The 26,614-nt window shown below is 41.2% G+C and overlaps 1 protein-coding gene across 1 annotated transcript in view; it reads left to right on the top strand.

Moving 5' to 3' along the window:
• The first annotated feature begins 333 nt into the window (after window positions 1–333).
• The window catches only part of ZNRF2 (zinc and ring finger 2), a 56,918-nt gene continuing 30,637 nt past the window's right edge, over window positions 334–26,614 (top strand). The window contains exon 1 of the mRNA XM_072153507.1: window positions 334–1,272. Coding sequence (XP_072009608.1) covers window positions 846–1,272 — 427 coding nt within the window. The 5' untranslated portion in view covers window positions 334–845. The remainder of the gene's footprint in view (window positions 1,273–26,614) is intronic.

Genomic DNA, 26,614 nt, shown 5'->3' on the forward strand with positions numbered 1-26,614 from the left:
CATGATTTTCCATCATTTCTCTGCTATATATACAGAACCTCACATTTTACACACACAACAGGAATGGATACCGTTCATTTATGTCATAGGTAGAACATGTTGCCATTATTGCTATACATATGTCCTGTCTATAGATAAGTGAGGGGCTGCCGGTCAGTTTGTGGTAATAAGGTCTATTCGCAGATACTACATAGCTATGGCGCCCTGGCTGTGCGGGTGTACACGAGCACACGTCAGACAGGGAGACACTGGAAACATGAATGAGGAAGCCATGGGGCGAGTGAAGGAGACACAGAGGAGAGACAGGATTGTAAACACAGAAAGGTGAAGTACGAGGGCGCGAAAACGAGGCGGCGCCTGAGGAGGCGGAGACGGCAGTGACAGGAGGGAGGAGAGCGCCAGCAGCGGAGCCGCCACTGACTGGAGGGACGGAGCGGAGAGCGGGAGCCGGGCACATGTCCCGTGCACCGGGCACGTCATAGAGCGCGGCGGGCGTGACGCCGCCATGTCCGCCTTCCTGTCACGCTGGGCTGCCAGAAAGTTTATGAGTTGGCAGTTGCTCGCACGGCGTGACTGAAGACGCGGCTCCAGCATGAACGTACGGCGAGTGCCGCGGGAGTGACGGGCACCATGAAGCCGGGCACCGCGCTGTGTCTAGTCAGGAGCCGCCGTAGGTAACACAGGAGAGACACCCGCTGGATACACAGGAGCCGCAAACACGGGAGATGTCACTACCATGTAGCGGAGCCGAGCGGAGCTGCCTGTAGCCACTGGAGCGCACTATAGACTCTACACGTCCTACACATTGTGCATGCGAGGTGACCCGGCCCGGGTGTGTGCTGGGAATGGGAGGACGGCAGAGCAGCAGCCCGGCCGCGGACGGTCGGACACGGGCGTACTCAGGTTCGGACATTCCTTCCAGTACGGGCCGGGGACCGATAAGGGGCCCAGCAGGGGTGGCCGCCTCCACCTCGTCCCCGCTGACCAGGTACCCGTACATGCACGGCGGACACTCGGGGGCAGCAGCTGGCAGTGGAGCCGCAGGCTCGGAGCACACGCCGCCACCTCTGGGCTCTCGGAGCAGATCTGTTGGAGGAATTCGCAGCCAGGCCCAGCTCAACCAGGCCGGGCTCAGTATACCGGGGGCAGCGAGGGACTCTGGAAGCAGCACACCCGAGGAGGGAGGCCGAGAGCGGGCACCCGGGGGAGGAGGAGGCTCCAGACTGCTGATCGGATCTCTGCCCTCTCACCTCTCCCCGCACCTCTTTGGAGGTGAGTAATGTGACATCACATGAGTGCCATGACGACATACACCACCAGGTCACATGATTCTGGCGCAGCCAGTCATCGCATGTCCTGACACTGACACCCCAAATACCAAGCCACCTACTCCATATACTAAGAGAGTACCCAAATACTGCCACCCCAAATACCAGGCCACTGACTCCATATACTGAGAGTACCCACATACCAGGCCACTGGCTCCATATACTGAGAGAGTACCCACATACCAGGCCACTGGCTCCATATACTGAGAGAGTACCCACATACCAGGCCACTGGCTCCATATACTGAGAGAGTACCCACATACCAGGCCACTGGCTCCATATACTGAGAGAGTACCCACATACCAGGCCACTGGCTCCATATACTGAGAGAGTACCCACATACCAGGCCACTGGCTCCATATACTGAGAGAGTACCCACATACCAGGCCACTGGCTCCATATACTGAGAGAGTACCCACATACCAGGCCACTGGCTCCATATACTGAGAGAGTACCCACATACCAGGCCACTGGCTCCATATACTGAGAGAGTACCCACATACCAGGCCACTGGCTCCATATACTGAGAGAGTACCCACATACCAGGCCACTGGCTCCATATACTGAGAGAGTACCCACATACCAGGCCACTGGCTCCATATACTGAGAGAGTACCCACATACCAGGCCACTGGCTCCATATACTGAGAGAGTACCCACATACCAGGCCACTGGCTCCATATACTGAGAGAGTACCCACATACCAGGCCACTGGCTCCATATACTGAGAGAGTACCCACATACCAGGCCACTGGCTCCATATACTGAGAGAGTACCCACATACCAGGCCACTGGCTCCATATACTGAGAGAGTACCCACATACCAGGCCACTGGCTCCATATACTGAGAGAGTACCCACATACCAGGCCACTGGCTCCATATACTGAGAGAGTACCCAAATACCAGGCCACTGACTCCATATACTGAGAGAGTACCCAAATACCAGGCCACTGACTCCATATACTGAGAGAGTACCCAAATACCAGGCCACTGACTCCATATACTGAGAGAGTACCCACATACCAGGCCACTGGCTCCATATACTGAGAGAGTACCCACATACCAGGCCACTGGCTCCATATACTGAGAGAGTACCCACATACCAGGCCACTGGCTCCATATACTGAGAGAGTACCCACATACCAGGCCACTGGCTCCATAAGCATGATTCTCCATATACTGAGTGTAAAACTTCAATCACTAAGGCCCCTTTCACACTAGCGTTTTTCATGCGCCTTTTCTGTGCGTGCTTTTGATGTGCAGAACTTGCATTGCACTCTGTCCCATTGTAATCAATGGGCTTTTTCACACTTGCAATTTTTTTCACGCACACGCGCGGTTTAATCTCAGCATGCTCTACTTTTGCAAGTCACGCCCGTGAAAAACGCACCATACAAGTCTATGGAGACGCATCAAAAACGCATTGCACTCTAAGAAACATGCAAGTTAAATGCAAGTGCAATGTGTCTTTCACGCATCAATTGCCATAGAAAAGATAGATCTCAGTCCTGAGTCCATTTCACGCGCATTTTCTGTGCATGAAAAACGCATTGAAATTGCATTGAAAAACTGAGACACTGAACAAACTCTGACTGAAAACTGATTGCACTCTGATGCAAAATGTCAGTTTTTCACTGACCAAACCCTGATCGCACCCTGATCAAACTCTGACGTGATCTGCAACGCAAGTGTGGAAGGGGCCTAAGACTTTCACCCTATATGAGGGTAATGGCTATTTTACTGAGCATGGTACCCCAATAACTGAGTTTCCCCGAATACTGAGCTAAACATCTCTAATTGAAGGGTTGTCTGTCCTGTATGACCCACATAATATTGCCCAATATTCTTAGAAAATGACCTATCTTTGTACAATATGTTCTTTATTTTACTTTTTTAGCACTTCTCCTTTTGTTTTGTTTCACTTCATCTTGAATACATTACTTCCTCTATGTTTATGGTAAGTGTAGCCAGGAATGACTGCCAGTACAGCAGCTGCAGGGCTTGTTACCCAGATTACCCAGGCTGCTAAATGAAGTAGTGGTAAGAGGCATGTGGGCAAGATTTCTTCATAAATAGCAAAAAGTTCTTCTTTATTCTTAATGTTGTAAGTGCTACATTTACGGATAATAACTGTGAAAAGAGAAATTATATTTTTCTGCTCTCATTTCCCCTGCAAAGAGTTTATCCCTGATAAACTGTTAAAACCAATTGTGTAGAAACACAAGCCAAACTGGTAACACCTAGTTGTGAATGTTATTGTTTACTTTCCAGTAGGAATGAAATTAACCCTGTAACGACCTGGGCCTTTTTTGTATTTTCATTTCCATTTTTTACTCCCCACTATCAAAAATCTATAACTTTTTATTTTTCCATGTAAAGAGCAGTGTTTGGGCTTGTTTTTGGCACAAAATTGCAAAGAATGATGGACACTACTGAGATCACCACTCTAACCCATTCTTGTGCACATGTAGGATGCATCATCACTATAGGAAAAAGATCAAGTGGGAAATTGGAACAGTGTGAGATTTATCATGGAAGTTTCTATTTATTTTTTCTAATCCTGGAAACCCTTTTAATGCCCATTAGGGCAACAGATAAAAAGGAACCGACAACCTTAAAAAAGCACAAATTGAATATGGTCAGCATTATTGCAGATTAGGCATAAGGACTCTCCTGTAGTGATGTTTCTCTATTTTACACTATACCTTTTTCGCGAATAAATCTGGTATTGTCACTGGTGGTGTCTATTTTTCTGCTATTTGCAGGGAACAATTGGAGGAATTGAGTAGCTGGAACCAGGATCTGCCTAATTTGTTTTAACTAATGTGATGCTGGGTCTTATCCCCTACTATACTTGGGGAACATTCCTGACAGCGTTCACTCATTGTGTTTTGAAACACAGCAGGGAGAGATGTGAAACATGTTACATATAAAACACATGGTGCACATTACTGATCATATTGATTTCAGTGTGAATTCCATACGTTATTGGACCGAGCCCCTCTTGTGTTTTAAAGCACAATTGAAAAACAGGTGAGCGCAGTCTTAAGATGCACATGTCCTTACCCAAAGACCAAATCAAATGTATAGAATTTCTTTATACATTGTATATAAAATTCTTTCCACTAGGTACTTGTTCCCCAACCTGATAAATGTAAGCGGCATTACATACTAGGCCATAGATGTTATTTTTTTCAACAACTACAATGACTTCATGAAGATTTATGCAGATTTGCAAATCCTCTGCTGTTCATATTTATTCACTTTCTTGATTGTATGTATTCATCTATAAAGAAACATAGATACTGGTGTGTGGTTATAGAGATGACTCCCTCCTTGATGACTACTACAGCTGTTCACTTTATTTTCTCCATAAGGCCGGCGGCACATGTCTCGTTTTGAACCCGTTTTTAAGCAGGCCATAAAAAGCCGCATGCGTTTTTTGAAGATACATCCGTGTTTGACCCGTTTTAATTGAGATAATTGGTAAAACTGGTTAAAAACGGACGTGTCTTCAAAAATGACTGCTTTAAAACGGGCCAAAAACGGATTCTAAACGCCACGTGTGCTGCTAGCCTGATGCTATTTCATTCTGAGTGGACCACTTGTTAAGTAATGTTGAGTGGTCTCACAGAATGGATTAGTGACACATTGTTACTCCGGCTGTTTCTCTTAAGAAGCTGCCCGGGAACCCTGTTGGTCTCTACCTGTTGGTGGTCCTTCACGCGCATAAGTCGCCTCTTGTTGGCTCAACTTGGCCGGTGATTGGTTAAGGGTTACGTTTCCTGTGTGTTAACAGAACCAGCAAGTAGAGATCGGCAGGGACAAGAGTGGTAGGGGAACCATGGGGTGAGTATTGTTGCAATTATACTCTGAACCATTTCTGAGATTTTGTTTGTAAAAGAAAATACATATTGCAGTGTGTTCCTCCTAAGTCATGAATGTGATTATCTTGCGCTATAGTACCAGCCTAGAAGTACGTGTGTGTGAATTTATATGTATTCATGTTTTTTGTGTAATACTTTCTGTGGATAGATAAGAGGTGGACTTGATGTATCCCACATTGAAATTGTTTACTTTGAGGTCAATGCAAAGCCGTAAGATTACATTACAGTGATTCTTGGTAAAGCTCTCTTATAAATATTATATTTATTAAGGATGACAGTATGAATAGGGATCTTCAGTTATTTTGCTCAGGTTGTTGTTCTCGGTGAGCTGGAGCACAGATTGTTAATTTAATAAGTTTTAAGTCTCAAGATACCCTGCAGCCTGTCTGAAAGAAACGAGGCATCATTAAGTGGCTTAGCACCTCCAGTAAACAAGGCCCAGCTCCATCATTCTCCCTTTCCTTGTTGAAGTGAATGCTAAACATTCAAATGGTGAAACCATTCATATGGTGGCATTGTAAAGCAAAAATGTTGGCGCCTGATGGAGGATATGTATTTGATTCTATTTTTATAAAATGCATTTATTAAAGAGGAAGAATGAATGTTCACTATAGACTCGACGGTCACATTGACCGCTGGGTCTGAAGGGGTTAATCGGAGCTTCTGGGTCTGATCAAACCCAGTACAGTTCTGACCAATGTCAGCAGTCATAGTGGGTAGTTTTCCCTGCAACAGGGGCTCTTATAGATGGGAAAACTTGTAAAAGAAATTAAAAAAAAAAATTTAAATTAGAAAAAAAAACTGACAATGTCCACCAGGGGTCTTTTATGACCTCATGGGGAACATATAAAGTAAATACACACATACACTATAAATATTCATAAAAATACGTTCACATTTCCCAATATAATAAAATCCCAGCTACATTACAAGAAACTTTGCCATAGTCACCCCGTTTGCCCGAGACTATACATATTGTATATCAAAACTGGGTATTCATAAATAATGTTCAATTTGAGTTAATTTGAAAACTAAAAAAAAATGTACCATAAATTACCAAAAATACCAATTTTTTTCAACTTTTAACCACAAAATATATATGTGATATATATAACTAAAAATGAAAAAAAAATCTTTAAACTTTTATTATGTTTTGACTAGCTCTGTGGCCTGAAAAAATTGCTGGAAAAAAAGAACTTATGGTCCATAAAACGCAATGTACGAAAATTAGCTAAAAATGCCCTGTCATTAGAGTCTTTTCGGGCGTGTCACTAAGGGGTTAATGAATAATATCATAAGGTCCTGACAGGGCGATTTCTCTTGCATAGTTGGTGACCACATGACCCTCCATCTGTGGCCATTTTATGGACAGGAATCTCTGGCTGATGAGGTAAATTACCTAATATCCTGCCCTGCACACTTACACACGCATTACAAAAGTGGCCAACCCCTATGGTGCTTTCTATGGAGCTAAAGCTTCTTTCCTGCAACCAAATACATAACTTCCAATACTAAATACTTTGTTTTACTTCATTAATGAGATGGTGATCTTTCTGTTAAAAAAAAAAGAAGTAGGTTCTTCTACTTTATGAAACCTTTAACAAGTTAAAAGTTTTGATCAGTGGATGGCCTGGATGCAAAGACCCACTCAATCACTTGAACGATTCACTTCAGAGCCTCTTCTTTTTTGCCTCTTTGCTTGGCTCTCCTAGGAGCATGCAGTTAGCAGCCCCATAGAAAGCATAAGGGACATTTCACATTTCTGTTTTTTTTTCATCAAATTTGTGCATTCTTAATAGTTGGGCAAAACCTGACGTGCTGGAACACACACAAGAGGTGCACATCTTTCCATTATACCTGATCTGTATGCAGTCTCATTACTTGGTTTTAGTTCAGTGACTGATCCAAAATACTGATGAAATAACTGAAATGTGAACTGTCCTCTTGGTTCTGATCCATGCTAAAGGGGCATAGCCCACAGCTGAGCACTTTTGCCGCTGTTTTTTTATTGCTGGGGGATCTCTGCACCTAGACCTTCCATTCAAATAAGTTTGATCCCCATTATGCAATATATAATATCCCCTGCTTTCTTTAGATGGGTAGTTGTTTAGATTAAAATATTTTAATGGGTCTGTCTGCTAGAAATATCCTTTCTCCGTCTCTAGTTGTAGACTAAATGCAGCACATTTTCTGCATACCATACTACATAGTTATGCTTTAGAGAAAGATTAATATGTGAATAAATCCTTTCTGACAGACAGGCTGACTTAGAGGAAACATGGGGGTGGACTAGCAAAGTGAAATATATGTCCAGGTGCATACTATTACTATTACTATTACAATTACTACCGTATGTGCAGTAAAATGTATTTGATATGATCACCTACATCTTCATTGAAAAATGCTTTACTAGTGGTTGGTCCTCTCAAAGAAGATGGTTACATTTGAGTTGGTCTGTAGAGGTTTTATCTTGTGAGTTTTTATAACTTCTGAAAACCGTACCTTTCATATGGGAAATATACACTTGTACCACTGCCTATTCTGATATTGTCAAACAACTTCTGTACTCGATGTGGCGAACAACCATAGAGGTTTCATGATGAAATGCTGCATTTTTGCAATGCAGTTTTTTGTAGCAAGGCTTCTCCAGGTCGCACAGCAAACACTGCATTGCAAAGGCTGCTGTTACATCATTTGTGGTACAATACTGCAGTAGTTCTGCTCCATGTGGCCTTAGCTTAAAGCTTTTTAGGGCCTCAGCCACGCAACCGTAAATGTTTGCTGTGAGAGAACCACAAAGTGGCAGCTAGCACACGGCCGCCATTGAGGTCTACAGTGTAAAGTCACAATGCACTGAACATGCCAGGAATTTCTGCACCGTAACTGAGCCAGACGGTCGCACCACAGAGGATAGAGGAGTCCTATCCTTGCTCAGTTTGTGGCCTTGGCTGCTGAGCTTCCTTTGGACATGTGAGAGATGGGTAGTGTTATTGGGCTGAGGTGATGAGCACTTAGGTGAGAAGAGAAGAGTGCTCCATCGGTGGTAGATGTCATTTAAAATGATACATATAGCCATTAAGTACAGCAGCACTGGTTACTAGACGTAACCAAAACTTGCACACATCTTGAATGTACATAGCAATTCAGATCTCTTCCCGACAGCCAGTCCCTATTACTCCACTACACCCCCATTTCCTGCACCCCTCGGCAACACACAATATAGTGCCGCCCCCTCAGGTCACATGATGTTCTACATTGGCCGTGGGCTGTAGCAGTGAGTAGCTCCGCCCATCGCAATGACTGTGTTTGTGCACAAAGAGACATGAACAAGATTGAGCCGTCTGTGTGACAGTCCAATCCTGTAGCCCCAGCAGCCCCTGTATACAGTGAGAGGCTGCAGGAAAGGTGCTATATGGCCGCTATGTGGGTGGGGGCTGGTCAGGGGCCAGAGTCAGCCCCAAATAGTACTATAATTATCTACAGTAGCTACAATAACTGGGGCTGTAACAATTTTCTTATATAAATAGACAATAATAATAATAATGATCTTTATATAGCGCCATCATATTCCATAGCGCTTTACAAATCATAGGGGACATCTACCAATAAAATAAGACATTGCAGAGTAAAAACAGTCATATGGGACAATAGTCTATTAACACTATATATGACTATATATTTGTATTACTGAAAATTTCGTACTCCTGCTCAGCTGAAATTACTCAAAAATGGTGAGAGGAATATTATCACCCTTCTGGAAAGATGTTAGTGGGACCTCTGCATACAGGCAGAAAGTGATAAAAATGTGGATTGATCCATAATAAAGCAGACAACATCGCAGTAACATTTGTGTGCATGTTTTGGTCATAAGCGCAACGAGGTTGTATAAGTTGTGTGTGGTTGGCCAAAGGTCGTTTTTGCTTGCTGTGTATTTTGAAGGAAATGAAAGCCACATAATATGTGTAGTGAACGGCCCACATGCATTTCTCTGAAGCTTTTTAAGGGTTTTTTTTTTTTTTTTTGGCATAAGTCTTATTTCCTTTATAGTTTTTTATGTGTTTTTGAAAGGAACCATAAAATGTCAGTCAATCTTCTTTGTGCAGCTTGGACATCAGTCAGGCTGCCGTTCTTTTAATATTTCAGTCTTACTCTTCTTCCCTAGACTGTTCTTTAATCTTCTGTCACATCCATTGTCCTTTGAACATGGAACCAAAACATTTGCAAAGCATTTTGGAAAGACCATTTTTTGCAACTGTTTTCTTAAGATAAATTATGGTTGGTGATTATAAATGCACAATATGGACATTGGGGAACTAACATAAGACAACTGGGAGGAAATGATAACTCTGTGCTGGATCATGTACAAGCTTTTCTTTACATATTTTATTACTGGTGCAGGAGAGATAATGATTTATGTCTAATCACTCGTAAATTATATTACAATAACCTTGGATGCATTTTCTAGGAATGTGATTGAAATAGAAAATTACTGTATCAAATTTTCTGAATGTTACCATTAGTTATTTCAAATGTTTTGCTTGTATGTTGTATACATTTTTTTTTTTTTTATTACCTTGTCTTGATTTTTCACAAGGATTTACAGTTTATTTTCATTCTTTGCCTACATGACAATGATGTCCTACATTAACATGTTGTGCAAGGATGATTTTGTTAGAGGCAGTAGTCGCATAACTGGCGGCATGCTATGCGTATGTGCCCTCTTTCTTGTTTTCATAGTTTTGCTCCATTTAGGAGCCCAACTAAAATAGTGCAGTGGATAGAAAAGTGAATTAACAGATGACAGGGGAATCCTAACCATTTAATTGAATCTCTGTTTACCTTCATTATGTTGTCAGGAGCCTCAATCATGGATTCTTCAAACAGAGCAACTGATGTAGATTTTAACGTAACCGGAGACTAATTTCTGAATGTGTAATTTTACAAATTATTTTTTAAAATATCCTTATGAAGAGTTGACCATATTCAGAAAGTCAATAAGTAAAGCTAGACATCTGTTGTAGGGAAAATATTTGAGGGATTTCCCAAATGCTATCATGAGTTATCTCACTGTACATAACCTCCTAACACTGCATCGGCATGGGTTTATGAGAGATCTGTCCTGTCAGATTAATTTGATCACTTCTATGAGGAGGTAATTTCTAGACTGGACCTGGGTAGGCGGTGGATGTTGTGTATCTAGACTTCTCCAGGGCACTTGATACTATACCACATAAAAGGTTGGTAGATAGATTTCCCCTAGTCCCAGGAGTCTATGTTATTGGGGATAGAAAATGACTAATTAAGTTTCAGTGTAGATAAGGTTTGGCAGTTAAATATAGTAAAGACTAGTCAGGCAATGTTTCTTTACTCAAAATGGATATCAATATTTATTATTAGTCACAAAATGTTGCACCTTTAATAAATGTAATATAAACAATGATAGGACATAAGTTCTATAATGCACGTCTGACCTTCATCCCAAATAGCCAATACACAGCACCTTAAAGTAGGCTACTGGAAAGGTGCTCCGTTTGGACTTTTCATTATATGAACAAACAAGATATTTGCCTAATGATATTCGGCTTTCTCTAACCTACCGGTAGTATAAGAAATGCCCATACTCCCGTGTAAAGTTTCAAGCACTACGACCCACTGAGTAGTTACCTCCCGCATAACAGATATTTGGTAAAATCGCTAGATTGAATTCAAAACTATAGCATAATACCTCCTTGTTGAAGGTGAGCCGACCAGGACGCCGACATTAGCTTACGTAACACACACACGCTGCTGGCAAAGTTGGCAGCAGCTTAAAAAAAAAATGGGCCTTTGGCAAAGACCTTAGTGAAGCTCGTCGCTGCACGTGATGTCACCAAAGCTTGGCGATCCGCCGCCAAGACTGCCTTCGGAAGACCCGAGGCTGTCTCATTTTAACCCATTCATTACAATATTGTGATTAGATACAAAACTTACAACTTTGCTTTAAATTTAGTGATTAGTTCCCGGCGCCTGCTGCTTAAGCATTAAAATTTTGGCAAGTATTAAGAGAGGCGCATAGATGCTTCGAAGGACATGAGTTTTTTTTTTTTTTTCATTTGAACAATAAAGGAAAAAAAAAAGTGTCCAGGCTGCTACTTCCAATAAATAACAATTCTACCCAATACTGGTTTGTATCCTACCCATTCGTCCGGTTTCAGAGCATTATATGGACCTAATTTTTCTCCACACTGCATTCACTTTTGTTGTGTTCACATCATGTAGGCTCACACTTGAGTTACTCCATATGTAATTCACTTCCCCCTCATGCTGGCTAGAATAAAGCAGATCCATGGTGCAGTTCACTTGAGTAGATGCTTTTGTTTTAAAGATATGTATTATACTCACAAAGGTCATATAAGATCAATGCTTATCATAAAAACAAAACAAATACCTAAGAGCATGTTGCAGGCCAAGGGTTTCACAACTTAAGGCTTTTTTTTTTTCCAGAAGTCTTGTGTTTTGAAGCCTTTGAACATGGGTGAACAGGAACATACAATACCAATGGCTTGGGGATAAAGAATAAAGGTGGCTAAGGGGCGTTATTACAATGTACTGTTAGAGGGATTACTCTAATGATCTTTTCACAATCGGACCTGTGGCTTAGAGATGTGGTTTTACCAGCGCCATGGCAAGGGATTCTTTTCTGTGAGGGCAGTCTATTGTCCTCTATAAACCTACGATAATTATAATATCCCATTGTAGCTGTAAGACACAATGATATGAAGAGTCTACAGCAGATCAGGAAGAACAAATACAGGTGTCAATAACCAGGTTGTAGTGCCATTTCAATATTCATCTTATATACTTGTTCAGGAGTCTCTATATTGTGCATTGTGCATTGTGCCTTTTAACCCCTTCGCGTCTATGCCATTTTAGACCTTCAGGACCAGGCCTGATTTTTTAAATTTGCCCTGTGTCATTATAGGTGGTTATAACTTTGTGACGCTTTAACATATCCAGGGGATTTTGAGATTGTTTTACCGTCACACATTGTACTTCAAAGTAATAGAAAAATTTTGATGATATCTTTTGTGTTTAGTTATGAATAAAATTGAAATTTGGCTAAAATTTCTGAAAAATTTTCATTTTCAAAGTTCAAAATTTTCTGCTTTTCAGGCAGATAGTCATAGCACCCAAGTAACTTTATAACTAACATTTCCCGAATGTCTGCTTTATATTGGCGCAGGGTTTTATGCATCTTCTCTCTTTTCTAGGTTGTTAGGAGGTTCAGAATTTTGGGTGCAATTTTTCTCATTTTTATGAAAATCGCCAAAACCCTTATTTAGAGGCACATGCTCAGGTCTAAGTGACTTTGAGAGGCCTAAACAGCAGTAAAACCCCATGTATCACGCCATTTTAGAAACTACACCCCTCAATGTGTAAAAAATCAACTTTAAGAAGTATGTTAACCCTTTAGATGCTTCACAGTGGTTAAAACAAAATGGAGGTCTAATTTACAAGCTGTCATTTTTTTTAGACAATATATTAATTTTGGCCAAAAATTAAACCGTCACAAAGTATTAAATGACAAAAAATTCCACAAAGTTTGATACCCAATTTCTCCCGAGTATAAGGATGCCCCATATGTGGTGGTGACTGCTGTACGGCCGCACGGCCGGGCATAGAAGGGAAGCTGCGCCATTCAGAACAGATCTGCAATGTCACATCTTACAGGCTATAAAATGTTTATTTTTTTGTAATTTGGACATATGGGGGATTATTTTTTTTGTGGATGAAATCCACTTTTCAGGGACATCATTTACGGTGGGGCTCAATAGCCAATAATCAGATTTTATTAACTCTTTCTTGGTGGTGGTTAAAAAAATCAATTCTTGTTTATGGTTTTTAGCATTTTTTTCGCCGGACGTTCACCATACCATAAAAATAATGTGTTATCTTTATTCTACGGGTCATCACGATGACAGCGATACCCCATTTATATGGCTTTTTTATGGTTAACTTGTTTTGCAGAATATAGAACTAATTTTGTGAGAAATTTGCTTGTTTTTGCTTGCCGTGTAACAATGGGCAGAACATTTATATTTTTTGGTTTACAGAGTTGGTTTATAGCTTATTTTTTGCGGGACAAGCTGTACTTATTCTTGGTATCATGTCGGGGTAAATTTTACTTTTTGATTACTTTTTATGCGCTTTTTATGAGGTCAGATGTGAAAATTTCATAATTTTTGCAAGTTTTTTTGTGTTTTTTTTTACGCCGTTCACCGTACGGGTTCAGTGACGATTTTATTCTATTGTACGGGTTGTAACGGACGTTGTGATGCCCAATATGTTGTGTTTTTTTTGTGATTTTCACTTTTTTATGTTTTATTGTATTATTGCATGGGATGGGACTTCAAGGGACTTTTATTCTTTTTTAATAATTTTTTTTAATTGCACTTTTTTTTATTTAACTTTTTTTTACTGTTTTATTTTGTCCCAGGGTGGGACATGAACAAGTGATCATTTGATCACTTGTTCATTGTAATATACTGCAATACTAATGTATTGCAGCATATTACATAGTCAGCCTATGCATTCTGCATAGGCTGATATCAGCACTGTTAGGATCGTGCTGTAAGCACGATCCTAACAGGCTTCTAGTGAAGGCAACCCTGGGGGCCTTATCGGGCTTCAGGGTTGCCATGGCAACGATCGGCACCTCCGTGCCATGCAAGGAGGGTGCCGATCGTCGCGGCGATTCACTATAGACGCTGCGGTCACAATGACCGCGGCGTCTATAGGGTTAAACAGCCGGGATCGCGATAGTCGCGATCCTGGCTGTTACTGCGGGATCCCGGCTACCGCGTACCGCCGGGATCCCGCGGCGATCGCCCGGGCTCAGCTTCTGAGCCCGGGTGATCGCCATGACGTGATACTACGTCAAGGTGCGGGAACGACCCGCATCCTATGACGTAGTATCACGTCAGGGTGCGGGAAGGGGTTAATGTGGTCTTCAAATTTTTTTTTCTGATGGCTCAGATGTGGTTGTTACAGGATACTGCATACAGGATTTGATTATTTGTCCTCTTAGCTTTCCATTTCTTGCAATGGAACCACTGCTTAAATTGTAATGGAAGCTTTATTACACTGTAATGTTATTGCCCTTGTTCTTTAGACTAATTCACAACCCTCCTGGTTCTGGTTTAACAGCTGTGTCCTCTAGTCTAAGGAGAATTTCCATTAAAGAGAACTTTGAGCTTTACCTACTCTAAGCAAATCTCTGTGTGCCAACATTAACCTTTCTATGACTGTACCAGTTTATGGACCAATTAAGCCAGCACTGGAGAAATTGCAGGAAATTGTGAAATATTTTCAATGGTCACATTAGTGTTAAAAAAAAAAAAGTCAAATGTTGTCATCATCAGTGGTTAAATACATGTAAATATTTTTTTTTAAAAATGGCCATGTCCAAACATGGCCTGAAATCTTTATAAATGACCAAAAAGTTTTTTTTTTTTTAGTTCTTTTAGATGGCTAAATTCCATTAGTCATTTACTTCCTTGCCCTTCATAGTCACATGCAAAATAATTATGTAATTTTTTTTTCAGTTACTTAGATATCTGACCTCCTCCTGATACAGCCGTCACATGATCCCGGCCTCTATTTTAGGCACACAGCTATAACAGTACTTCAGCAGACTGTGATCACAATTTACTAGAAATTGTGAAATGAGGCATATAAGTAACTGTTTCGCTGCCAGCTTGTTATTTACTTTATAGCAATGCTTCTTACAATGAGAGGCACCATCATTTTAGTTGAGGGGAGTGACTGCAGTGGATTCTCATTGCAGTTTGTATTATATTATACAGTCCTTGTATACAGGGCTGTGGAATTGAAGTCAAAGTCGTGATAAAATGGACCGACTCGGACTCTACAGACCTATAACAAATTATAAAAATTACAAAATTTATTGTTAATGTGTGTTCTATTCCTTATCTAAGGATTTAGGCCAGGAGTGAGCAATATTATTGGTCCAAGGGCCATACTGTCATACTGCTCAATTTGAGGGGCCACATCAGTAACCAGTAACCAAATATTGTATTCAGAGCAGACAATAATAATGGAGACCACATAGCAGATAACAATGGAGGCTCCCAGAGCATTAAACTAAAAATTCTGGAGACCCCAGAGCAGACACAAAAAAAATGAATTGTATCTTTTCCCAGCTTCTCTTTTCCTCCCTGCATCACACTGCAGTTTCTTCTCTCCTCCATGTGCCGCTCTGCACCATGTGCAATATTGGTTGTATATGGCGGCATTAGCACCCAGAGCAGAACTTGAGCACAAGACGTCCCAGGAATAGAACAGTACAGCTAACGAGTATTTCTTGGGTTCTCTCCTGCGTGCGCTCTCCTCTGGGTCCTAACCTTGATGCATAGAACCAAAGTCAGGACACAGAGGACCTGGGCGCAGTGAGAACTCCTCAGCAGGACTGCTGCTACTCGGCCTCCTGCACCAATGAACACTTCCATCCGTTATGTTACATCAATTATGGAGGTGCTCATTGGACTCATTGCTTGACAGACAGCATGTGGCCTGTCGGCGTGGGTTATGCACCCCAGATCTCCTTTTTAGTTGGGATGAATGTTGGTGCAAATTATGTATGTGCTCAGCAGTGAAGCTCCTCTGCTATAGCTCAGAAGAACAACGCACGGGAAAGTAAAGCCCATTTCTAGCTCGTCACTGCTAGAATGACCAAGAATACAGACCTGAGGAGTTAGTGATCATTTATGTGGAGCTAGAGTTGGAGTCGGACGTATGACTTACTGATTCCACAACTCTGCTTGTATGTTGTGAGCAAAACTCTGCTTCAGAAGCAGGTCAACTCTGCTATCCTGTTTGTAAAATTCAAATGATACATTAAGTAGTGCAAGTACAGTATTTTTAGAGTGCTCCAAATTCTGCTACAATCCTGAAGTATAAATAAATTTCATACAGTCCCTGTTGCTGCTAGCAACATACAAAAGTTATGATTCAATAGCTCTCCTGGGCTTGTACCCAAAGCAAGCTGCAGTTTTACATAGTGAAGGCTGAAGGTGGTCTGTTGCCGTGACAACAAAGACACTTCCAGACCTGTCATGTCTTGATCCCTATTAACAATATACTGCCACACAGTAGTATTGGCTTATACTGTATGAAAGGTCAGACCTAGCGTTCCAACATATGAACGCCGTGAGCCGGAAATGAATATACCATATATACTCGAGTATAAGCCTAGTTTTTTAAGCACAAAATTTGTTCTCAAACCCTAACTCGGCTTATACTCGAGTCAAGAAAAAAAAAATAGTCAAAACTCACCTTTCTGACGTCACGCGTAGGTCCTATGTTTGTTGTATACCACAGGGGGCTGGGCCGGCTGTATACTGGCAAGCTGTGACCAATGCATTTTCCACCCTCGGGTTATACTGGAGTCGTTATGTTTTCCCAGTTTTTTGTGATGAAATTAGGGGTCTCTGCTTATACTCGAGTCGGCTTATACTCCTTTCCTCAAACACCTGAAAATAAAATGAACAAACATTTGCTGCTTCCCAGACAATGTATTCATGATAGATTCTATGCAAATTATTCCATAAGATGATTTCTGTAACTACAAAAAGTCTGTGTCAATATTTTCACTATTTTGCCAAATTTGCATATTTAACCAAACGGCATCAATAAAAACTCATCCAGTAGACAAATGACTCCTACCACCACTTATTAAAACAAAGTTACAAGTGTCAGTACATGGTGACAAAAAGAACGTTTACAATTTTTTATTTTTTGAAAGGTAATAAAACATAAAACCATACACATTTGGGATCTCTGTTATTTTTGAACCAAAGAATTGTTTGGACCGTTCAGTGAAAGCTGTAGATTTAAAGCCCCTAAGAAAGACGGAGAGATTTGTTTTGTCAATCCTGTAATTTTTTTCCAACCTTATCGGTACATCAAACAGAATACTAAAGGAAGCCACTTGGGATAATTTATATTCCAAAAACTGAAATTAATGTTGAGGCTTTTGTAATGGGAGAAGTAAAAAAAAAATGCTTGAAGAAGCACAATGTAGCACAGTGTAAAAGCACAACAGTAGGAAAAATTGGCAAACTTAAGTATAAACATTTGGTTTGGTAAACAGGCCACGCACATGTGGTCTGTGTCTGTGATGTTGATAGCTGTAATCCGTGACTAAGTCAATAATCCTGCCTACTACTTAAACACGGTTACAATTAGATTGTTAATGCACTGGGAGTTATTTTAAGGTTGTAACTGTCTGCTGGTTAGACGAGAATTTTCTTACATATTTATAATTATATTATTTGCTAATATTTAATATGGACTGTAGCATGCAGATCTCCTTTGTATACATTATTTACTGGGTCTCATTTCCGAAAAATAAAGAATATTCATAGAATAGTTTCATAGAAACTCAGATTTTGCATGTTAATGTTTACATTGGCATTTTTTTTTCATATACATTTATTGTAATGAGCAACTCCTTTTTTATGACTTGGATAAACAACACTTTTATCCTTTTCCTCACAACCAGAATTTTAATTTTGCTCTGGACATTTTACTGTAAACATAATCCTTATTGGGGTGCGTTCACACGGACTTAATTGGGACCGATTTCCTGGCGCGCCATTTGCGGCTAGATACTGGTCCCCACTGGCGCCTATGATGCCCGGTCACACTGTGGTGAGCACACGTTTTCTCAACGCACTGTGACCGTGCACGGAAACCTATAGGATAAGTCCTATATTTCGCTGTGTTATAGCGCCAGCCCTGTGCTTCTCTATGGAGAGGGGGTGAGCAGTGCTCATCCCTCCTCCTCCCCTCCACTGCGCTAACATGTACACGTCCGGGCCACGTTCGTCTGAAAGAGGCTTTACAGTGAAAACCCAGTTTTCTTTTTCTAGGTTTTTCAGTAATTGTTTTGCTATTAGTGAGAGTGATCTTTGATGTGCAATAATGATTTCTTTTCTTTCCTCATAATAATATTGTTCTTGGTGCAGAACTCTCATAGGCCTTTATCAGCCCACAGAGAAATCTTAGTTGGCGTTTGTTTACTGAGAGACAAACGGTTTGTCAGTGCACCGATTTTAGAAGGTCTAGTACCACATAAAATATTTTTCTCATATATTCGGTTTTTAATTCTACATTGGTTATATTGCATTAACGGTACTTACAGTAGAATGTCTTGCAATGTTGGGTGAGTGTATAATCCCTGCTAATTCACTGAACGGAACTTTTGTCATAATGTGCCCTAATCTCACATTTATGGATAGGATGATTATTTAGTTATAGTAGACGCCAAGCACAGCTGAATTATTTAGATGTACTTCAGGCTACGACTTCTTATTGTCGACCTGTGAGAGCTGCAGTAGCCAGAACCGGGCATTTTATTTGGGCAAACTGAAAAATAAGGTATCGGGTATGTCCTTTTTTTCTTTTTGTTTTTGGTTGTTAAAGTTTTTATTTCAATACATTGCTGCATTAAAGGGAACCTGTCAGCAGAAATTGGCCTAATAAACTGCCACTATGTTGTCAAGCAGCTGAACATCTTCCAGATCACATTTCTTCCATGACCCAGTGTGGTGGCATCATCCAGAAAATCCACTTTCAAGCTCTTTTCCTTAGAAATCTCCTTCACTGTAATTGATGGTCCTACATCCAGAGACATTACTTACCAGGTCTCCTGAAGTCTGATGCACTATGTCAATAACAGAGGAGGTGGTGTTCTTGGGCAGGGAGAGCTTGACTTTCATGTTAAACTCTCCACCTCTGTGACTTTATACTAATTTACATCTCACTTCAAATTTGATTATCTGGGTGATGGAGCCATGCTGTGCAATGAAAGAAACATGATCTGGAAGATGTAAAGCTGCTAGACAACATACTGGTAATTGTTTATTAGACCAATTTCTGATGGCTGGTTCCTTTTAAAAATGCTCTACATTTGTATAAGATCTTAGTTACACTTGCAGTTATAATGCAGCCTTTTATATTCTGCATTGGGTTCAAAGGAAGGAAGTATATACTTTTTGAGGCTCCACCGATTAACCGGTTAAGGACCGGGCCCTTTCCCGTTTTTTCATTTCCATTTTTCACTCCCTACCTATAACTTTTTTATTTTTACACGTAAAAAGCTATGTGATGGCTCGTTTTTTGCCTAACAAATTGCACTTTATAGTGATTGCATTGAATATGCCAAAAACGCATTTGTGTCGTATTCTTGTGGGCTTGGATATTACGGCTTTCACTTCACGCCACAAATGACGCATCTAATTTATTCTTTGGGTCAGTACGATTACAGGGATACCAAATTTTGTATAGGTTTTATAATGTTTTCATACATTTACAAAAATTAAAACCTCATGAACAAAATTTTTTTTTTTATTTTGCCGTCTTCTTGTGCTTATAACTTTTCCATACTTCGTTGTATGGAGTTGAGGGTGGTGTCATCTTTTGCGACTTTTGATGATGTTTTCAATGATATTATTTTTAGGACTGTACGACCTTTTGATCACTTTTTATAGAATTTTACATTTTTTTTTTAAATGGCAAAAAAGTGCCAGTTTTGACTTTGGACGCGATTTTCCGTTACGGGGTTAAACGCAGTGAAAAACCGTTATATTTTGATAGATCAGGCATTTTCGGACGCGTCGATACCTAATGTGTTTTATGATTTTTACTGTTTATTTATATTTATCAGTTCTAGGGAAAGGGGGGTGATTTGAATTTTTAGTTTTTTTATTATAATTTTTTTTTTTAACTTAACTTTTTTTTTTTAATTTTTATTTTTACTATTTTTCAGACTCCCTAGGGTACTTTAACCCTAGGTTGTCTGATCGATCCTACCATATACTGCCATACTACAGTATGGCAGTATATGGGGATTTTACTCCTCATACATTACAATGTGCTGATAGCACATTGTAATGAATGGGTTAACCCGAAGTAGCATCGGGTCTTCGTGAGACCCGAAGCTACCATGGCGACGGATCACCGCTCCCCGATGACGTCACAGGGAGCGGCGATCCTCGGAAAGATGGCGGCGCCCATGCGCCGCCATCTGTTTGAAGCCACCGGCAGCTTTGCCGGCGGCGATCAGCAAGAAAACACTCGCGATCGGTGCCGGCAATATGCAGCAGAGACTTACCGGCTATGGAGAGGGCTCGGCCCGCGAGCCCTCTCCATGCATCGCAACGCGACCGCCGCCGTGAATACACGGCGGACGGTCGCGAACCGGTTAAATTTTTTTTTTCCCTCTCATGATCAGTGGTAGTCCCAGTGTTGATGCTTACAAAGCACACTTAAAGGGGTTGAAAAACATTGCTGCTTTATTCCCTGAACGGCACCATTTCTGACTGTGGGTAGTGCCTGGTATTTCAACTAAACTTTGTTTATTTCTGTACAATTGAGCGGCAATACCAGCACAAACCATGGTCAGGTGTGGAACTGCTTTTGGAAGAAAGCGGACATGTTTTTCAACCTCCCGACAACTCCTCTAAGAGGACCAAGATTTAATGCATCTCCTTTTAATTTCATGTTGACTGGAAAAGCCATCCATCTCTGCCCCTGTAATAGGAACCTGATGAACTACCTACTAAATACAGTTTCCTTTAAATGCTTCTGCTACTTTTCATTTACATGAGCCAAACGGCACTCTCACTTCTGTTTATTCAAAACTTCAAAAAAAATGTCTTTCTTGCCTGTTCGGTTTCATATTTGTGTGTTTTTTTTTTTTTTTTTTTTTTTTTTTTTTCCTATAGAAATTTACAGTCCGTGTTAGCTAGCAACTTTGAAGAGCTGCTAAATCACTTTTGTGTGTGATGAAGTAGTAGCAGGACTGTGAAAAATGGATTTATAATCCAGGATTGTAGCTGGATTCACAGCACACACTGCACTACAGAGATGTGAGAGACTTTTTCACTGAACACAGTACAGCCCTTCCCTCCTGAGTTTTTTGTTTGTCCTTTGAGAATCATGAGATTCTCAAAACATCCCATAATTTTATTTGCTCATTAGCGGCATCATCATTAAACATAAGTTTACTATTCACCAAATTTCCCCAATTCTTTTTTTCTTCTGTGGGTTTACCAAGCCAAGTAACTGACTATTTAAAGAGGACCTGTTACCAGGGTTTGACCTGCCTACTGGTAAAGAGTTATAAGCCCTCCCCATATCACCTAAAATTAGCTGCCAGTGAGGCCCTGTACCTTATTCACAAACGCTAATTTGCATATCAGAAAAGTGTTTGTGACTCTTCTCTCTCAGGTGGCAGTGAACCACGGCCCATTATTTTGATTGACAGCTCTCTTCAAATCACTGCCCTGCCTCCTTGTATTTAGGGACCGTCTATGGAGGCTGCTGTGACTTCATGTGGTCAGATACATGCATGGGGTACAGCTATTGTTAAGACGCTGAAGTACCTTAGATGATGTTTCTATGGACACATGATATGAACTCAGACCAGTAAAAAGGCATAATGCATCGGGAGGATGAGATGAGATGGGAGGGGCGGGCTGAGCAGGACATGCCCCCTCTGATACTAGGTGATATAATAAAAAAGGTGATTTATGTGGATTTAAGTGAAACAATATTTAGCTAAAAGAAGGGTGTCAGTCAGTTAATAGCGCTCTATAGGAACCTGGCTGTTTATGTGCAAATGTGGTGACAGATTCCCTTTAAAACATAATTATACTTTTTCTAGCTTGTTTTGTTTAATATGACTCTATTTACCTACACACTTCCAACTGAGCAGTGAGTGGAAGATGCTTCAACACCTTTCAACATGACTTTGCTAGGATGAAGTCGAGTGTGCACAGGTACCCATACATCTTAAGCACGCAGTTTTGCGTATGTGCAGGATGGTGGCTGCACTATCTTCGCTCTGAAGCCTGAGCTACTGGGCAAGCACAGAACTGCGGCTACGTGGACAAGTGCGTGTAGCTACTGGAGATGTCTCGCTAGGAGGATCAAAGAGGCTAGTGGCCCATGGAGTAGCTGCGCCGTGTAGCCTCAGCTCCAGCTATTCCAGATCCCAATGGACTCTTTGGTAAATAAGCATATTATAACAATTAAAGATTCAGAAGATACAGGGGACTAAAGGATTAGCCCTAAAAAGGGCCATCCTTACATACATACATTAGATGCACCTTAATAGGTAGATCAGTGGTGGTAGGATATATATGTGTTTATATATATATACTGTATATATGTATGTGTGTATATCCACTAAAGGAATCTGTACCCTCCCGTTTGCAGTCAACAAATTTTGCACAGCTGTGACTCGGGGAGCTTCTTAGACTAGGTTTTGAGACGGAATTTTCAACCCACACTTTCCAACATCCACTTATTAACTACCATCTACAGGAGCCATTGTCTACTGCTGCAGCAGTTGGAAGCTTAGCTGTGATTGGTTGCTATTTTGCCACAGGTCATTAATATAAGCTCTGAGCTGTAATTTCTTACTATAGGCCAGTGATGGCGAACCTTTTAGAGACAAAGTGCCCAAAATGCAAACCCGACCCACTTATTTATTGCAAAGTGCCAACACAGCAATTCTAGCATTACATTATTAAAATCTTCTAGCTCCGTGCTATACAGCTATATGCAGATTTCAGCGGTCCGGAGGACACCAATATCGTTGACAGAAAGTTGGAAAATTCAGATTGCTATTGGAACTTCCCTTGACAACCAACTGAACAGGAAGAATTGTGTGGCCAAGAGCAGGAGCTTCAGTGGCTCCAATGATAATCTGACCCTGTCCACACCTTCTCTTCCTGCAGTCTCAGACCCAGGGTGGTTCACGTCCAGGGCTACCTGGGCCTGCAGTAGGATCCCTCAAGTCCTGTTTGGTGAATTCTAAGCTGGGGCAACAGCCTGAGTGCCCACTGAGAGGGCTCAGAGTGCCACCTCTGGCACCCGTGCCATAGGTTCGCCAACACTGCTATAGGCAATGAGTATAAGACACTTGTGTGAGGCAGGATGGAGACAGAGAGGCTGTGACGGGGACTGACGACTGTGGCAGGTAAAATAATTTTATTTCTATTTTGTTATGGCTAAGAGCAGTTATTTACTATCCCGAGCTACAGCTTGTATCTACAGTACAGACCAAAAGTTTGGACGCACCTTCTCATTCAAAGAGTTTTCTGTATTTTCGTGACCTATAAAAATTGTAGATTCACACTGAAGGCATCAAAACTATGAATTGACACACATGGAATTATAGACTTAACAAAATAGTGTGAAACAAATGAAAATATGTCTTATATTCTAGGTTCTTCAAAGTAGTCACCTTTATGCTTTGATTACTGCTTTGCACACTCTCTTGAAGCATTCTCTTAATGGGCTTCAAGAGGTAGTCACTTGAAAAGGATTTCACATCACAAGTATGACATGTCAGGTTTAATAAGTGGGATTTCTTTCCTTATAAATGGAGTTGGGACCATTAGAATTGAGTTTTGTGGATAGAAAAAAAGCGGCGCCATCATTACTAAGAAATGAAGGTCAGTAAGACCGAAAAATTTGGAAAACTTTGAAACAGTCCTCAAGTGACGTTGCACTACAAAGAAACTGGCCTTCAATTCCTGGGGCGGTCCTCATGTGAGGCAAAGGTCACCTCTGCTGCGGAGTATAAGTTCATCAGAGTCACCAGCCTGAGAAATCGCAGGTTAACAGCAGCTCAGATTGGAGACCAGGTCAATTCTCAGTTCTAGCAGCAGACACATCTCTACAACAACTGTTCAGAGCTGTTCAAAGCAGTTATTAACCCCTTAACGCTCTGCGCCGGCGCAGAGGTATAAGGGATGTATAAAGAGGGCTCACGGGCTGAGTCCTCTTCATACAAAGGTGGGGGTTTTTGCATAATGCGTAAAACCCCCATCGCTAATAACCGCGGTCGGTGCTAGCACCGATCGCGTCCATTAACCACACCACCCCCCCCCCGCCCCCACCCCCGTTGCCGCCGGCAAAGTCGCCGGCGGCATTTAAAAGACGGCGGCGAGCGGGCGCCGCCATCTTATTTTCAATCGCCATGCCCCCGAACGTCATCGGGGGGCGGCGATCGGTTGCCATGGTAGCCTCGTGTCTTCTTTTGACACGAGGCTATCTGGCAGCTGCAGATTCGTTACAATGAGCCAGTGGCTCATTGTAATGAATGTGCTGCAAAAATGCCATATATTGCAATACAGAAGTATTGCAGTATATGGTAGCAGCGATCTGACCATCTAGGGTTAATGTACCCTAGATGGTCTAAAAGATAGTGAAAAAAAAAAAAAAAGTTTAAAAAATAAAAAAAATTTATAAAATATTAAAAATTCTAATCACCCCCCTTTCCCTAGAACTGATATAAAACATAATAAACAGTAAAAATCACAAACTTATTAGTTATCGCCGCGTCCCAAAATGCCCGATCTATCAAAATATAAAAGCGGTTACGGCCGGCGGTGACCTCCGAGGCGGGAAATGGCGCCCAAATGTCCGAAATGCGACTTTTACACCTTTTTACATAACATAAAAAATGATCAAAATGTCGCACATACCTCAAAATGGTAGCAATGAAAACGTCGCTTCATTTCGCACAAAAATGACCCCTCACACATTTCCGTGCGCCAAAGTATGAAAAAGTTATTAGCGTCAGAAGATGGCAAAAAATTTTTTTTCTTTTTTGTACACATTCGTTTAATTTTTGAAAATATATTAAAACACAATAAAACCTATATAAATTTGGTATCACCGCGATCGCACCGAACCAAAGAATAAAGTAGGCGTGTTATTTGGAGCGAAGAGTGAAAGTCGTAAAAACTGAACCCACAAGAACGTGACGTTTTTTTTTTCAATTTTTCCACATTTGGAATTTTTTTTCAGCTTCGCAGTACACGGCATGTTAAAATAAATAACATTACGGGAAAGTAAAATTTGTTACGCACAAAATAAGCCCTCACACAGGTCTGTACACGGAAAAATGAAAAAGTTATGGATTTTTGAAGTTGGAGAGCGAGAAATGAGGCGAAAAACCCTCCGTCCTTAAGGGGTTAAAGCTAAAGGTGGCTACTTGAAGATCCTAGAATATAAGACCTTTTCAGTTGTGTTTTTTTTTAAGTATTTCACTCCACATGTGTTAATTCATAGTTTTGATGCCTTCAGTGTGAATCTACAATTCAAAGCATCAATTGACTGCACATTATAAAGACATGTAATAATGGCAGCAGATTTAAAGGGGTTGTCCGAGCGTTGTGAAAAATAACTTAAGGTGGCCGGAGGGGGCTGCTTAAAAAAAAATAAAGATCTACTTACCTTCCGGTGGCCGCCGGAGCAGCGCTGGATTCAGCTTCCGGACAGCCGTGGCCGGCCACGCCTATCCGTTCCTATTCACAGCATTGTGTACGGGGGCCGGAAGGTTGTTGGGTTCGGCCGGAAGCTGAATCCAGCACTGCTCCAGTGGACATGTTTGTTTACATGGCGCCCGGACCAGAGCGGCAGCAGCGCGGGACACCGGAGGGCGTCGGAAGGTAAGTAGATCTTAATTTTTTAAGCAGCCCCCTCCGGCCACCTTTTAGTTTTTTTCATGATTCTTGGACAACCCCTTTAACAATCACCAAGTATGTGTGTGTGTGTGTGTGTGTATATATAGAATATATATATATAATTTTTTTTTTTGCCATTTTCAGATTTAACTCCTTTAATAAGGGCACATACTGGTGACTGGTAGTTGGTCTGTTATATATCCTTAGATGGTGACCGTGGAGCAATGGTGGGGGATCTAAGCCTGGCCTTGTTCTAGCTGTACACATTACACTTTCATGTTTTGACAGATGAAAGGGTGCGTTGAATACTTTTGCTATGTCCCTCTGGCAAATTTGTTCTTGTACTGACCTAACAGTTGGCAAGAACAAGTCAGAAAGTTTAACATGACATTTAAGTTTCCTGGTTACCTGAATCGCTGAAGCTTTTCTTTTGATACGATTAAACTTAAGCTGATTTGTAAATAGGAAGAGAGTTATATATGCTCTTGATATTGAGGTTGTGCACCTGCATGACCCCTCCTTGTAACAAAAACCACTTTTAAAGGTACTTTCACATGATTTCAACTTGTTTCTACTGCATGTGTAATGGGAGTGAACTTAATGCTACTGCAGGCATTATATAACACCTGTACATACCCTTCGGCAAAGTAGCATATTGCCAAAACTCCTCAATAGGCATTTATGTTGCCTATAATGTACTACCATCTGTACAATGTAATTGATACACTTCAGGAGGGCACTCATAGAACAATTTATTAAGGTTATTCTCCACTAGAGATGAGCTGACTGACGGTTTCAGTTTGGGTCCTGCCACTTACATGAACCTATTGCTGGAATAGCAAACAAATAGCCA

Source organism: Engystomops pustulosus, chromosome 5, assembly GCF_040894005.1.
Source record: "Engystomops pustulosus chromosome 5, aEngPut4.maternal, whole genome shotgun sequence".
Lineage (NCBI taxonomy): Eukaryota > Metazoa > Chordata > Amphibia > Anura > Leptodactylidae > Engystomops > Engystomops pustulosus.